Genomic DNA, 13,389 nt, shown 5'->3' with positions numbered 1-13,389 from the left:
TCATGTTTCTTCTCATCATTGACGAGTCAACTAGATACAAGTGGGCGTATTTACTTGAAAAGAAGAGTGAAGCGACATTGCATATCAAGGTGCTGTTGACTCAACTGAAGACGTAGCTACCTAAACTTGCGGCTCAACGATTACGATCGGACCAAGGCGGAGAGTTTGCGAGTACTGAGCTGGCCAATTACTGTGCAGAGAATGGTATCGAACAGCAATTCACGAGCGCCTATTCACCACAAGAGAACGGAATTGTGGAGAGAGCAAATGGAGTCGTGATGCCTCGTGTTCGGGCTATGCTGAGTGCTACGAGGCTACCAAAACCCTGTGGGGTGAGGCACTACTGCATATAGCTGCCACACTGAACAGACTACAGACGAAGCCACTGGGGCTGGTCATATCATGTTTCTTCTCATCATTGACGAGTCAACTAGATACAAGTGGGCGTATTTACTTGAAAAGAAGAGTGAAGCGACATTGCATATCAAGGTGCTGTTGACTCAACTGAAGACGTAGCTACCTAAACTTGCGGCTCAACGATTACGATCGGACCAAGGCGGCGAGTTTGCGAGTACTGAGCTGGCCAATTACTGTGCAGAGAATGGTATCGAACAGCAATTCACGAACGCCTATTCACCACAAGAGAACGGAATTGTGGAGAGAGCAAATGGAGTCGTGATGCCTCGTGTTCGGGCTATGCTGAGTGCTACGAGGCTACCAAAACCCTGTGGGGTGAGGCACTACTGCATATAGCTGCCACACTGAATAGACTACAGACGAAGCCACTGGGGCTGGTCATATCATGTTTCTTCTCATCATTGACGAGTCAACTAGATACAAGTGGGCGTATTTACTTGAAAAGAAGAGTGAAGCGACATGGCATATCAAGGTGCTGTTGACTCAACTGAAGACGTAGCTACCTAAACTTGCGGCTCAACGATTACGATCGGACCAAGGCGGCGAGTTTGCGAGTACTGAGCTGACCAATTACTGTGCAGAGAATGGTATCGAACAGCAATTCACGAACGCCTATTCACCACAAGAGAACGGAATTGTGGAGAGAGCAAATGGAGTCGTGATGCCTCGTGTTCGGGCTATGCTGAGTGCTACGAGGCTACCAAAACCCTGTGGGGTGAGGCACTACTGCATATAGCTGCCACACTGAATAGACTACAGACGAAGCCACTGGGGCTGGTCATATCATGTTTCTCCTCATCATTGACGAGTCAACTAGATACAAGTGGGCGTATTTACTTGAAAAGAAGAGTGAAGCGACATGGCATATCAAGGTGCTGTTGACTCAACTGAAGACGTAGCTACCTAAACTTGCGGCTCAACGATTACGATCGGACCAAGGCGGCGAGTTTGCGAGTACTGAGCTGGCCAATTACTGTGCAGAGAATGGTATCGAACAGCAATTCACGAGCGCCTATTCACCACAAGAGAACGGAATTGTGGAGAGAGCAAATGGAGTCGTGATGCCTCGTGTTCGGGCTATGCTGAGTGCTACGAGGCTACCAAAACCCTGTGGGGTGAGGCACTACTGCATATAGCTGCCACACTGAACAGACTACAGACGAAGCCACTGGGGCTGGTCATATCATGTTTCTTCTCATCATTGACGAGTCAACTAGATACAAGTGGGCGTATTTACTTGAAAAGAAGAGTGAAGCGACATGGCATATCAAGGTGCTGTTGACTCAACTGAAGACGTAGCTACCTAAACTTGCGGCTCAACGATTACGATCGGACCAAGGCGGCGAGTTTGCGAGTACTGAGCTGGCCAATTACTGTGCAGAGAATGGTATCGAACAGCAATTCACGAACGCCTATTCACCACAAGAGAGCGGAATTGTGGAGAGAGCAAATGGAGTCGTGATGCCTCGGGTTCGGGCTATGCTGAGTGCTACGAGGCTACCAAAACCCTGTGGGGTGAGGCACTACTGCATATAGCTGCCACACTGAATAGACTACAGACGAAGCCACTGGGGCTGGTCATATCATGTTTCTTCTCATCATTGACGAGTCAACTAGATACAAGTGGGCGTATTTACTTGAAAAGAAGAGTGAAGCGACATGGCATATCAAGGTGCTGTTGACTCAACTGAAGACGTAGCTACCTAAACTTGCGGCTCAACGATTACGATCGGACCAAGGCGGCGAGTTTGCGAGTACTGAGCTGGCCAATTACTGTGCAGAGAATGGTATCGAACAGCAATTCACGAACGCCAATTCACCACAAGAGAGCGGAATTGTGGAGAGAGCAAATGGAGTCGTGATGCCTCGGATTCGGGCTATGCTGAGTGCTACGAGGCTACCAAAACCCTGTGGGGTGAGGCACTACCTGCATATAGGCTGGCACACTGGATAGACTACAGACGAAGCCACTGGGGCTGGTCATATCATGTTTCTTCTCATCATTGACGAGTCAGCTAGATACAAGTGGGCGTATTTACTTGAAAAGAAGAGTGAAGCGACATGGCATATCAAGGTGCTGTTGACTCAACTGAAGACGTAGCTACCTAAACTTGCGGCTCAACGATTACGATCGGACCAAGGCGGCGAGTTTGCGAGTACTGAGCTGGCCAATTACTGTGCAGAGAATGGTATCGAACAGCAATTCACGAACGCCTATTCACCACAAGAGAGCGGAATTGTGGAGAGAGCAAATGGAGTCGTGATGCCTCGGATTCGGGCTATGCTGAGTGCTACGAGGCTACCAAAAACCCTGTGGGGTGAGGCACTACTGCATATAGCTGCCACACTGAACAGACTACAGACGAAGCCACTGGGGCTGGTCACTCCGATTCACAAGCTATTTCGAAGTGCACCTGATATCGATGAGTTACGATTCTGGGGATGTATTGCACATGTGCGGGTGCCTCCGGAATCGAGACAAAAGAAAGAGAAGGGGCAAAGCTGTCATTATTACTCGGTTATAATGACACTACTGTTGGCTACAAGTTTCTTAATCTAGAGACAGCTCAGGTGGTCACTGCTCGTGGGGGCAACGTGCGCTTCCATGAAGAATTCACGGCGAACGGGACGTACATGAAGCAGTTACTGGAGAATGCATTCCATGATGGAGACCATCAATTACCTGAGACTGTTCCGGTGGCACGGATAAAGACGAGCATGGAGACATATCTGCCTGGAATAAAGGACGTGTGCACTGCTCAACAACTTGAAGCGCTACCAATAGCAGACGCTACAGCTGAGAATGTGCAGAGTTCCAGTGGGAGTGCGGCGACGGCTGACTCACCTACGACTAATGCCAATGCGATTACTAACAGTACTGAGTTGCAGCCAGGTGTTGCTGCGTGCAAGAGCCGGCTGAGGAGACAGAAGTGGCTACCAAAGCGAAGAAGAAGCGCAAGCGAAGAGCGCGAAAGAAACCTGCTTCAACTGAGGAAGAGGTGACCGGATTTGAGATTCAACAGCCACTGGTCGAGCCATGCCTAAAGCGCCCAAGACGAACGCAGAAACAGAGCGTACGACTACGGGATTATGTGGTAAGCCATGTGCTGGCCACGGCATGGACATGGAGATCCCGACCACCTGAGCAAGAATTGGTTGCAATGGAAAGCAGCCATGCTTGCAGAGTTGCAAACACTAAAGAGCCTTAAGACATGGAAGTTGGTACCACGAGCGGTAGCCAAGGTCGTCAAAAGTTATCACGTGTCGCCGGGTATTTGCAGTCAAACGAGATGAGCGTGAGAGAATCAAGAGATTCAAAGCTCGTCTCGTCATTCACGGCTTTAAGCAGCAGCTGGGGGTAGACTCTCGCGAGACTTGTGCACCAGTGATACGATTCGAAACCATTCGAGCTGCCATCTACTATGCAGTGCAGTGTGGCTGGAAGGCTCTACAATACGATGTGAAGACTGCATTTCTCTACGGAGATTTGGAGGAGCTCATCTTAATGGAACAGCCGCCCGGGTTCCAAGTGGACGGACCAGGCTTTATCTGCAAGCTCCTCAAGATTTTGTACGGTTTGAAGCAGGCATCGAACATCTAGAACACGACACTACACGCAAAGTCGATGACGAAGGGATTCTAACGTTTGGACTCTGACTATGGTCTGTACGCACAGAAAGAGAACTGTGAAGTGAAGCTTTTATTGACGGTTTACGTGAATGATCTACTGCTGATGGGACCACGTGAAGTATGCCTGGAAGCTGCTGCTTCCTTGCAAGAGACGTTTGAGCTGACTACGATGGGAGCAGTGAAGTATCTCCTTGGAGCTGAGATCATCATTAATCGGCCGCGCCAACAGATTATCTACAGTCAGCGGCAGTATGTACTGGAGATCCTCAAACGTTTCCACATGTCGGATTGCAATGGGTGTGCGGCACCTGTGTCGGCGACACCTTCGATAACAGCAGTGCCTACGAGCAAGGAATTCCTGCCTTATCGAGAACTAGTAGGTGCACTGCAGTACCTCGTCAGTGCCTCGCGGCCTGACATTGCACACGCGACGCGACATCTTGGCAAGTTCCTAGCGAGCTACAATCATTTGCACTTTGCCCAAACCAAAAGACTAGTACGCTACCTCAAGGTTACGAATGATTACGGACTTGTGATGGACGTGCAACCTGGAACGGGTGTTCGCATTTGCTGCTATTCTGATGCCGACTACGCAAACGATCCTGCTGATCGTCGCAGTATTAGCGGTTACATTAGCATGCTGGATGTCAACGTGATTTTCTATGCTTCACGGAAGCAGGAGATTAACGCACTAAGCACATGTGAAGCTGAGTATGTGGCGATGTCAGAAGCTACCAAGGATCTACTATGGCTAGCTGGTCAATGCAATGAGTTAGCCTGGAAGCACCTAACAACGTTGCTGCTGGGTGACAACGAGGGAGCAATCTCGTTGAGCACCAAACCAGGCAAGTACTCGAATTCGAGGCGCATCGACAACAAGTGCCACATGGTGCGGCGTAGCGTGGAGCTAGAGAAGCTCACTACGCAGCACGTTGGTACTGAGGACATGGTGGCTGACACGATGACAAAGGCGCTTGCTGTCGTTAAATTTGCGCGCTTTCGTAAGGCCATGAAGGTCTTACCGATTGGAATGAAGAGCGCTAAGGACGATGAGGACGGTAAGGACAGTGAAGATGGCACCACAACGACACGCGAGGAAAGTGCCTCATCTACGGCTGCTATGACGACTGTTCGCCATCACTCGATACTTCTGCTCAAGCTGCAACATTTGATGACCAAGGAGAAGGATGCATACTAATGCTACACTTGCGTGGCTGGCTTTACGCGTGGAGCTTTGATCTATCCTGCTTTCGAGCTTAGTACGGGTGGCTTGTCCGTGATCGTAGCTACGAGTGTGATCGCGTCGACTTGGCTCACGTCGCCGAGATCAAGTGGGGGTGTGAGTTGAAGTCCCTACGATACATGCTACAGTACAAGTCCCGATCCTGCTCTCAATCATACGCATGGCAATACGGCTGTGCTGCACTCCGGCTTCGCGACTGCAGCGGAACCGAGTACAAACATACTGATGTTTGTATGCATCGAGACATGGTTGGCAGTGAGTCACCGCACAAGTGTTGCCGCGCATCTTATTGATGTTTACTATAGACTTACTTGAAGATACTATGAACTAATCTACTTTGCGGAACGCTGGCGCTCGTGGCAGTGTTTCACTTCGACTTTTGCTATCAGCAGCAAGCGACTGCCCCACACGGTCCAGTCGAGATTTCCCCGGCACTAACTGTGTTAAACGTACTTCTTCTACCTGCTCTTGCGTCTACTGCTACTATAGTGTCAGTTGCCCCATGGCACTTACTCTAAGAAGCGATAGGCAGCTTGAGAGCAGCCCGGTGACGCGCCCTGCGACACCTCATGTTATGACCCCAATCAGGGAGGGGTACAGAAAAACCTGTCCTACCTGATATAACCTGTGGACGACTCATCTATCAGGTATAGCAGCATATCATGTTACTCAGGCTGTCTGTAGTAGACGAGCACAGCTTGGGGCAATCAAACACATCTTGCAAAACAAGTCGAGGCTGTCAAGAACAATGTGATAGGCGAGATGACAGTCAAGATCTATTTCCGTGGAATTAGCCGCTACCTCGCGTGGCGCTACGAGTATACGAGGAGCGTCTTAGCGATGAGCAGCTTGAAGCGGTGGCGAACGAGGAGGAGACATATATCGAGTATGATGGGGCTGGTGTTGAAACCCTTAGAAACGACGCGGTGCTCGGATTTGTGCGGGAAAATACAGCGGTCGCTCCCATCCTGTCACGGGGTGCATAGCCCTAAGTGTACCCTTAGCTACATGAAGTGTGACACGTCACACTTCAGAAGCATGACACGTCATACTTCGGGAATATTTGTACAAGGTACCAAGGTCGTCCAAAGCCAACCATTGGTTGATGACATTGCTTTTCTATAGGTGACTTATAATTTGTATTTAACTCAAGCTTAACCTATCTATAAACTTACTTAGTTTACAACCTACCTTAAATTGGTCACTTCGCTCCCTTTCGGTAAAAGGGGACTTGTGAACTGCCGTTCACTGAGAGTTTGTATACTCTCGGAAGCCAACTTCCTCTAGCGCAAGGTGCTGTGTGACCCCGTCACACATTCTGTAACGGGGTACAATCCAGTGTACCCCAGATTACATAAAGAGTGCTAGACTTTGAAAGCCATTCTCCTCCACAATGCGTGTGAAGTCCTGGAATTACTGAAAAACGCGAGCGTCACAGTCGTCAACAGACAGGTCCATCCGTAGCTCCCATTTGAACAGAGGTTTGATACCTGGAATGTACTCGTTCTTTAACGTCTGACAGCGCTGTCGAACGAGTTGGAGGATTTCGTCATCCGTGACAGCCTCCCCTGGTTTCCCTTTTTGGAACCGCGCCATCGTTTGTAGAACCTCAGGCTTTACGGCTCCCTTTACTGTGGATATCACACTAGTATAGCCTTCCCCAGTTACAACACAGCGTTGGTAATCTTGTCCTGGTAGTGATTCCAGTCACGGTACCAGGGGATCAGAGCTCCTTGCTCCGACTTGGCCAGCGGTGGGGCACAGATGAACTCGTACACTGGCTGTGGCACGGTCATCTCGACGTCTCCGTCCTAGTCGACCGTGCAGCGCGTCCCCGTCATGCCGTCTCCGTAAAACCTTGGATTCCGACTGATGCGAACTTAACGCGCAAATCGAACTTAACTGGGGCCGATGCGAACTTAACGCTTGAGCCGAACTAGTTGAAGGGTCAGTTACACTCCTGCAACCTTCGGATAACAAACGCAACGATTCTGTTGCGTTGAGTTAACTTTATCGCCCTTCCCGGGTGAGTCCAAAGCGGAAAGTTTGTTATTGAGCAGGCTACCGGACTAAAGTCTCTATCTCGTCGTTCCTCCTAGACGCCTACTTAGAGACTATCCTGTCCTACGCTCCTTGTCCAGCGACCACGGTCGCTATAATACGCAACATGCAATTGCCGGTATTGCCGTCATCTTCTGCCAGCCACACTAGACATCTTCCGGCGAGTCCTGGGTACAGTTCAAGCATCAGTTGGGCCAGTCTTGCCCGGCGCTCCTGCACCTGTCCTCCTGTCCAGTTTTGCCAAGCACCAACACCACTAGTTCAGCGCTGGGTGGTGACACCGCAGTCCATTGAGCTTTATCTCGAGACCCGCGACAGAAACCCTAGAAATGATAATGAGTAGAGACACACAATTAATTTCCGTTCGGTGAATGCATTGACTGAGCCTTTGGCGGGCGGGATGACAGATAACGATACACACCTCGACGACGTTAGAGGTAACGAGCATAAACAGACAGCAGGCTGCATCAAGGGTTTCTTGCAATTAATGTTAGCGCTTGAGAGCCAGGAGTACCAGGCCTATATGACAGCGGATGGCGAATTACCTAGTGCAACTCGGCTACATGGCCAGCATTCTCGCTTTTCCCCATTTGCGGAGCAATGTCATACGCTTCTTGCTTTTTTTAATGGCCACGTTTTTGAAAACATAAAAAAGACGATGCAAATTCGATTTCAACGACGAATCATAATTAATAGAACGTTTGATTTGCTCCTTTCGTGTACAATACTCTTGTACTTCAACTTCAAAATGTCTTGTAGGCAATTGCCTAAACCTTGTATCTCAACCAGTTCCTGTATGCGATCGAAATACGCCAAAACACGTGACTTCACAACTTTTTGAGCCAAATCCATCTTCAGATGACGTGATATGATTCCGACAGTAGTTTCATGATACCACCAAGAATCAGCTCAATTGCAGCCAGTGAACGCTCTTCCGTCATCTTCTACACCTGAATCCGCAATGTATACTCCGAGAACGACTTCAACAAACGCTTGTTAGTGCCCTTCAGCATTGGCCGTCCAAGCGATTCCACTGATTCGCCTGCCTCCAAGCGGCGATTCTCTACCGTACGTTTCCTTTCATATTTCCACTTGACTAGGTCTTCATGTGCGAACCTAGCAATCAGTGGAGATTCTTGCAGCGAAACTCCCTTTGGCACCACGCTGGTGTTGCCGACGTCACCGTGCGTGTTGAAACGGCTCCGCTTGGTCCAGTCCTCCTCTTGCGGTGGTCAATGTTGGTGCTGTTGATTGTCCCTTCGGAACTTGCTGACTCGCTGTCCGCACACAGCTAAGGTATACTTTGTAGTGTCTTGACAGTTGACAAACTGAACTTGGTCTTGAAATCGAACGTAGCCTTAATACCGGCCGACTTGTGCTTGATGAAGTAAGTTCAGATGTGTTTACTATGTTTTATGCATGTTATGTAGCTTGTTTTCTCCCAGGCAGAGGTCGGAAAAAATAATTGCGATTCAATAAATTATTGGGTTTTGCAACATAAAATTTTATTATTATTAGCAAACCTTGACAATACAATATGGTATTGGACCAATTATTGACAAAAAAAATGGCAAAGGGCCTGATAGGACTCGTTCCGATCTGGCATCGCCTATCAGATCCGATGACATCATTTTCGTGGTCCACCACACCATATTTCCTGACTTGCCGGCAATGCCACGTAAAAATTAACGAAAAACACAGTAGAAGATAAAAAAACGAGTCTACCTGACAGTCTGGAGCAAAGTCTTAAGGAACTGGAGAAGGAAGCAGCTGAATTGCCCTGGTGCCGGTCTTTCTTGGAGGCTCTCCAGGATAACATGGACTCAGAAGATGACACTTCAGAATTCGAAGATGACCCCGATTTGTAAGATGCAGATAGAATATATGCTGATAAAACTAATCAAGTTGGGCAAGACTACTATTTATAATAGTTTCCTGGATGGATTTCAAGAATTAACCGGGCAGCCGTCGTCAGACCTACAAGTGGTAGGTAGTACAACAGAACATGATAACGACTTTAAAAAATGAGGAGCTTGGTGTGGCTTGACCAGTTGACAATCGGGCCAGCATACTCTCGGGGGTCATGGCTGGTACAAGAGTACACGGTAGGGCACGACGTAGCTAGATATTGCTGCAACATATTTAAATTACGACAGTTTTTATTATTGGAAGTGCTCAAATTGGAATTTTAATTACGGCAAAACGTTGCTCCCAATACAGTACAGTATTGTATTTTCCGATCGCTGCTCCTAGGGCTCGTTGGTAACCAAGATACAGTGGTTTTCTCCTAGTGCAATCGTGGCCGCAAAACCGACCGGGCTATATGGTCGCAGCCAGTAGTAGATGTGAAGCAAGCGTGCCAAAAGGTACACCACGGAGACGCAAATCCTGTAAGTTATTGATAGCAGGTCTTAGATAGACAAGGACTGTAATAAATAATCTACCTTGGGTGGAAGGAATTTACCTAGTGCTCGCTGGTAACCAACCTGTAGTAGTTTCCTAACAAAGGTCAGAGGTTTCTTCTTCTCATCTGTTTTCCCTTAAGGCCACCCGTTGTACTAGAAACGGATAGCCGCATGAGCTTACAACTACTACATAATTGCTACTAGCGCAATCGTTGGTGCAGCGATAAAGAGCTGAACGCTTTGTGAGATTGGTTGGCTAAATGTTACGCTTGCTCAGGTATGTACAGTAGACGACGTACTGAGGTGGAAACTTTCTCGCGTGTGCGTTGTACTTTCAGCATAGGTATCTGAATGAAAACAATCATTGCTAACATTTTTCAATAAGAAGCGTATTGGTGTAACAATTGAAAATGTTAAAGCGAAAAATATTAATTGAATTTGCATCTTTGTTTAGTACATGTACACCAGAGGTCGGAAATGGTTAACCGTACCCGTTCGGCTAAGGCTTAGCCGTAACTACGGACGGGTATAGTAAAAAACAGAAAGGTTTGCCTCTCTGAAAATGAACAGGTACTGTAATCGACACCGCGGATCGGTTGGTTATCGCTGGCCAATTTCACCAGAGGATGAAAATTTGAAGATTATGTTTTTCATGTTTCCTTTATGAGAGTGACTATTGACACAAGGGGGGCTACTTGAGATCTGTAAGCTAACGATTTTCCCCATAAAGTATTAAATAGGGAGGAGGGGATGAAAGCCGACTCGCTCGGCAACACAAATGCTTGCGTGTGGATTAAAATCTGTGTGCGAAGCATGCGAGCTGAAGCCCAGGTCCAAGCATGGTTAAATCTCGCTCGGCTCTATAGGGTTAATGCCCAGGAAGGTCTGGGTTTGGGTTTAGGAGGGTGATAGAATTCACGCCAAGTCCTCCACTTTTGGAGATTTGCAGTCTCATGACATCCATTCTGTAACGGGGTACCCCCAAGTGGACCCCTAGTTACATGAAGTGTGACATGTCACACTTTGGGATATCTGGTACATGGTACTAGGGTCGTCCTGGGCCAAACATTGGCTGATGACATAGCTTTACTATAGGTGACTTATAGTTTGTAAATTTTGCTCAAGCTTAGCCTACCTTCAACTATATTCAGCTTACAGCTTACCTTAAATTGGTCATTTCGCTCTCTAGGACAAAAGTGACCTGTGAACTACTGTTCACTGAGATTTTGTAAACTCTCGGAAGCCAACTTTCTCTAGCGCAAGGTGCTGTGTGACCCCTAGTCAACCCACGCCAACGCGGGTAGACTACCTGAACCTCTCTGACGTTCGTCGCCATGAATAGGAACGACTTCTCCCATCTAAACGACTCACAGTTCGAGTCGGTTCGGAAGATGGCTGGCATCCTAGGGATGGAGAACCTGCAGAGCCTGGTGGCGTCAGCACCGGCAGAGCAGCTCGAGCGTGTCAACGCGTTTGACGCTTACGAGCAAGGGCTCATCGCACATATGCGGGAAAACCTGCAGGCTCCCGCGGCGGAAACAAGTCCGCCACACCGAAGCCAATACGGCTGAAGGTGAAGCCGTATGAAGAGAAGGAAGGTGGGAACCTTCACTTCTGGGTTTGAGAGGTAGGGCTCGCGATGGACGCGGCTCGGATCTCGACCGAGCAACTTCGCGTTGCTTTTGCACTCTCCAACCTTAGCGGTCGTGCTAAGAGTTGGGTGTACACGCAGGAAGCGACATCGTCTGGATGTTTCACATCCTGGGCTCGGCTGTGCGAACAGCTCCGAGCCGCGCTCCTCCCGGCGAGCTACGAGTACCGGCGGCGTTCGCGCTTCCTCTCCTGCAAGCAAGGAAGGCGCGAGCTGCACGAGTACGTCCAAGAGATACGGGAGCTCACGGCGTCCCTAGTGGGCAGCGCTCTCAACGAACACGTCAAGGTGACTGTGTTCATGGACGGCCTTCGAGTGGGCCCGGTGCGCACTCAGCTGTTCTGGGTGCAGTCAAGTACCCTCGAAGAGGCGATTCAAGTGGCTTTTAAAAAAGAATAGAGTCATCGCAAGGCGCGCACGCCGGCCTCAGCATGGCCAGGGAGATCTTTGTCGAATCCCTGTTGAGCAAACCCCACCGGACCAGTTCCCATGGAACTCGGGCCGCCGAGCAGTGCGACATTCGCTGCTTCGGCTGCGGGAAGCTGGGACACTTCAAGCATGAATGGCCCACGGAGAGACACCGCAGGCGGACTTCCCCTAAGCCCGTCCTCAAGGATCGCAGGCAGAAGCCAGGATCTTGGGGACAGGGGAACACCGGAGACCAATTGGGGGCGGGGACGCCCTACTGAAAAAAAACAAAGTCTTCGTAAGCGGTGCGCGGGTGGTGCGTACCACGGGGACTTAGTCCCTGAGAGTCTTCGCACTCTCGAATCGGCGAAGAACAGCGACGGGCTGCTTGTAGTACATGGATGTCTACGGGGATACGATCTCCCCTTTAGAATCTTGATCGATTCTGGGGCGTCAAAGAGCTTCGCACGCCGCCGGATGGTTGCTCGTAATAACAACAAGTTGTCCGATGCTTTAAGAAAAAGCAAAGGCAACGGAACGGTGGCCGTGCGACTGGCCGACGGGAAGGTCGTCACTGTCCCCTACGTCCAAGTGGATCTGGCCGTCAAGTTTGAAGACTTTGACAGCCTCGAACAGTTCACTGTTCTCGACATGGATCCCTACGATATGATGCTGGGCATGCCCTGGCTTGAGGAGCACGAGCCCTGGATCGACTGGCGAGGCAAGGCAATCGGTGCCAGCAGCTCTGCGAAGTCCGGCAGAGCATTGGTGAGTCATGTTCCCACCTCTGTCAGGACCCGAGGCGCCCGCAAGGGTTGCCAGGATACAAAAGAATTTAGCAGATGCTTGGGAGTCGTCGACGTATATGACAACTCCGAGGATGCTTCGATAGTGGCGGCGCCCAGAGGAGGCGCTGGCTAAGTGAGTAGCTTGGATCCACAAGCGGGTAACATAGTTCCGCAGACAGCTGTAGCTGTCACGAGCGCTGGTAATAGCGTGTTCAAGGTGAGTAACAGAGTGCTACACGCGGTCGCCCAGACCTTAACTGAAGAGGAAGACGTCGGACACGCTTCCTGTGTGGATAACACCGTACCACACGAGGCCTCGAGTGCCTCGAATGACGGCGCTCCTACATCCCCAGACGTGGGTAACAAAGTTCTACGTCACGGTCGCCCTCGACGACGACGCCGCCGCCGAGTGTCGGACCTGAACCTCGTTCAGATCGACGTCGCCTCGGAGTCCAGGGCCCGGGCTCCTCCAACAGGGCGGTGGACGAGTGTTACCGGTGGAAAAGTGCTATCACATCTTCGATGGCGAGACCGGTTTACCCGTCAAGACATCTGGTGTCATCTTGGAACCGTTGCCAGAGGTTGCAGAGATACTGAACGTCGAGGAAATGACGATCGAGTCTTTCCTGGCCAACCTCAAAGCTGATGAGATTGCCGAGATGATGCTTATAAGGACCAAAGGTCACTCGGGATGAGTTGGGATATCTCCTCTGTCTTGGAGCGAGGAAGTGTCTCTCAGGAAAAGACTAGAACTGTCAGATGAGCACGAGCCAGCCGTGTATGGAG

General features: G+C 49.7%; 1 protein-coding gene across 1 annotated transcript; it reads right to left on the bottom strand.

Moving 5' to 3' along the window:
- Positions 1-6,954: 6,954 nt before the first annotated feature.
- Positions 6,955-8,364, bottom strand: PITG_11320 (uncharacterized protein; the record flags this gene model as incomplete). The annotated part of the gene is made up of 3 exons (XM_002900889.1): positions 6,955-7,101; positions 7,773-7,813; positions 8,343-8,364. 3 exons carry the CDS (start codon positions 8,362-8,364, stop codon positions 6,955-6,957), a joined length of 210 nt encoding a protein of 69 aa, XP_002900935.1.
- Between the last annotated feature and the right edge of the window lie 5,025 nt (positions 8,365-13,389).

Source organism: Phytophthora infestans, genomic scaffold (genome assembly GCF_000142945.1).
Source record: "Phytophthora infestans T30-4 supercont1.23 genomic scaffold, whole genome shotgun sequence".
Lineage (NCBI taxonomy): Eukaryota > Oomycota > Peronosporomycetes > Peronosporales > Peronosporaceae > Phytophthora > Phytophthora infestans.
Note: the sequence above shows the minus strand (reverse complement) of the source record. Positions and strands in the feature narration are given on the sequence as shown.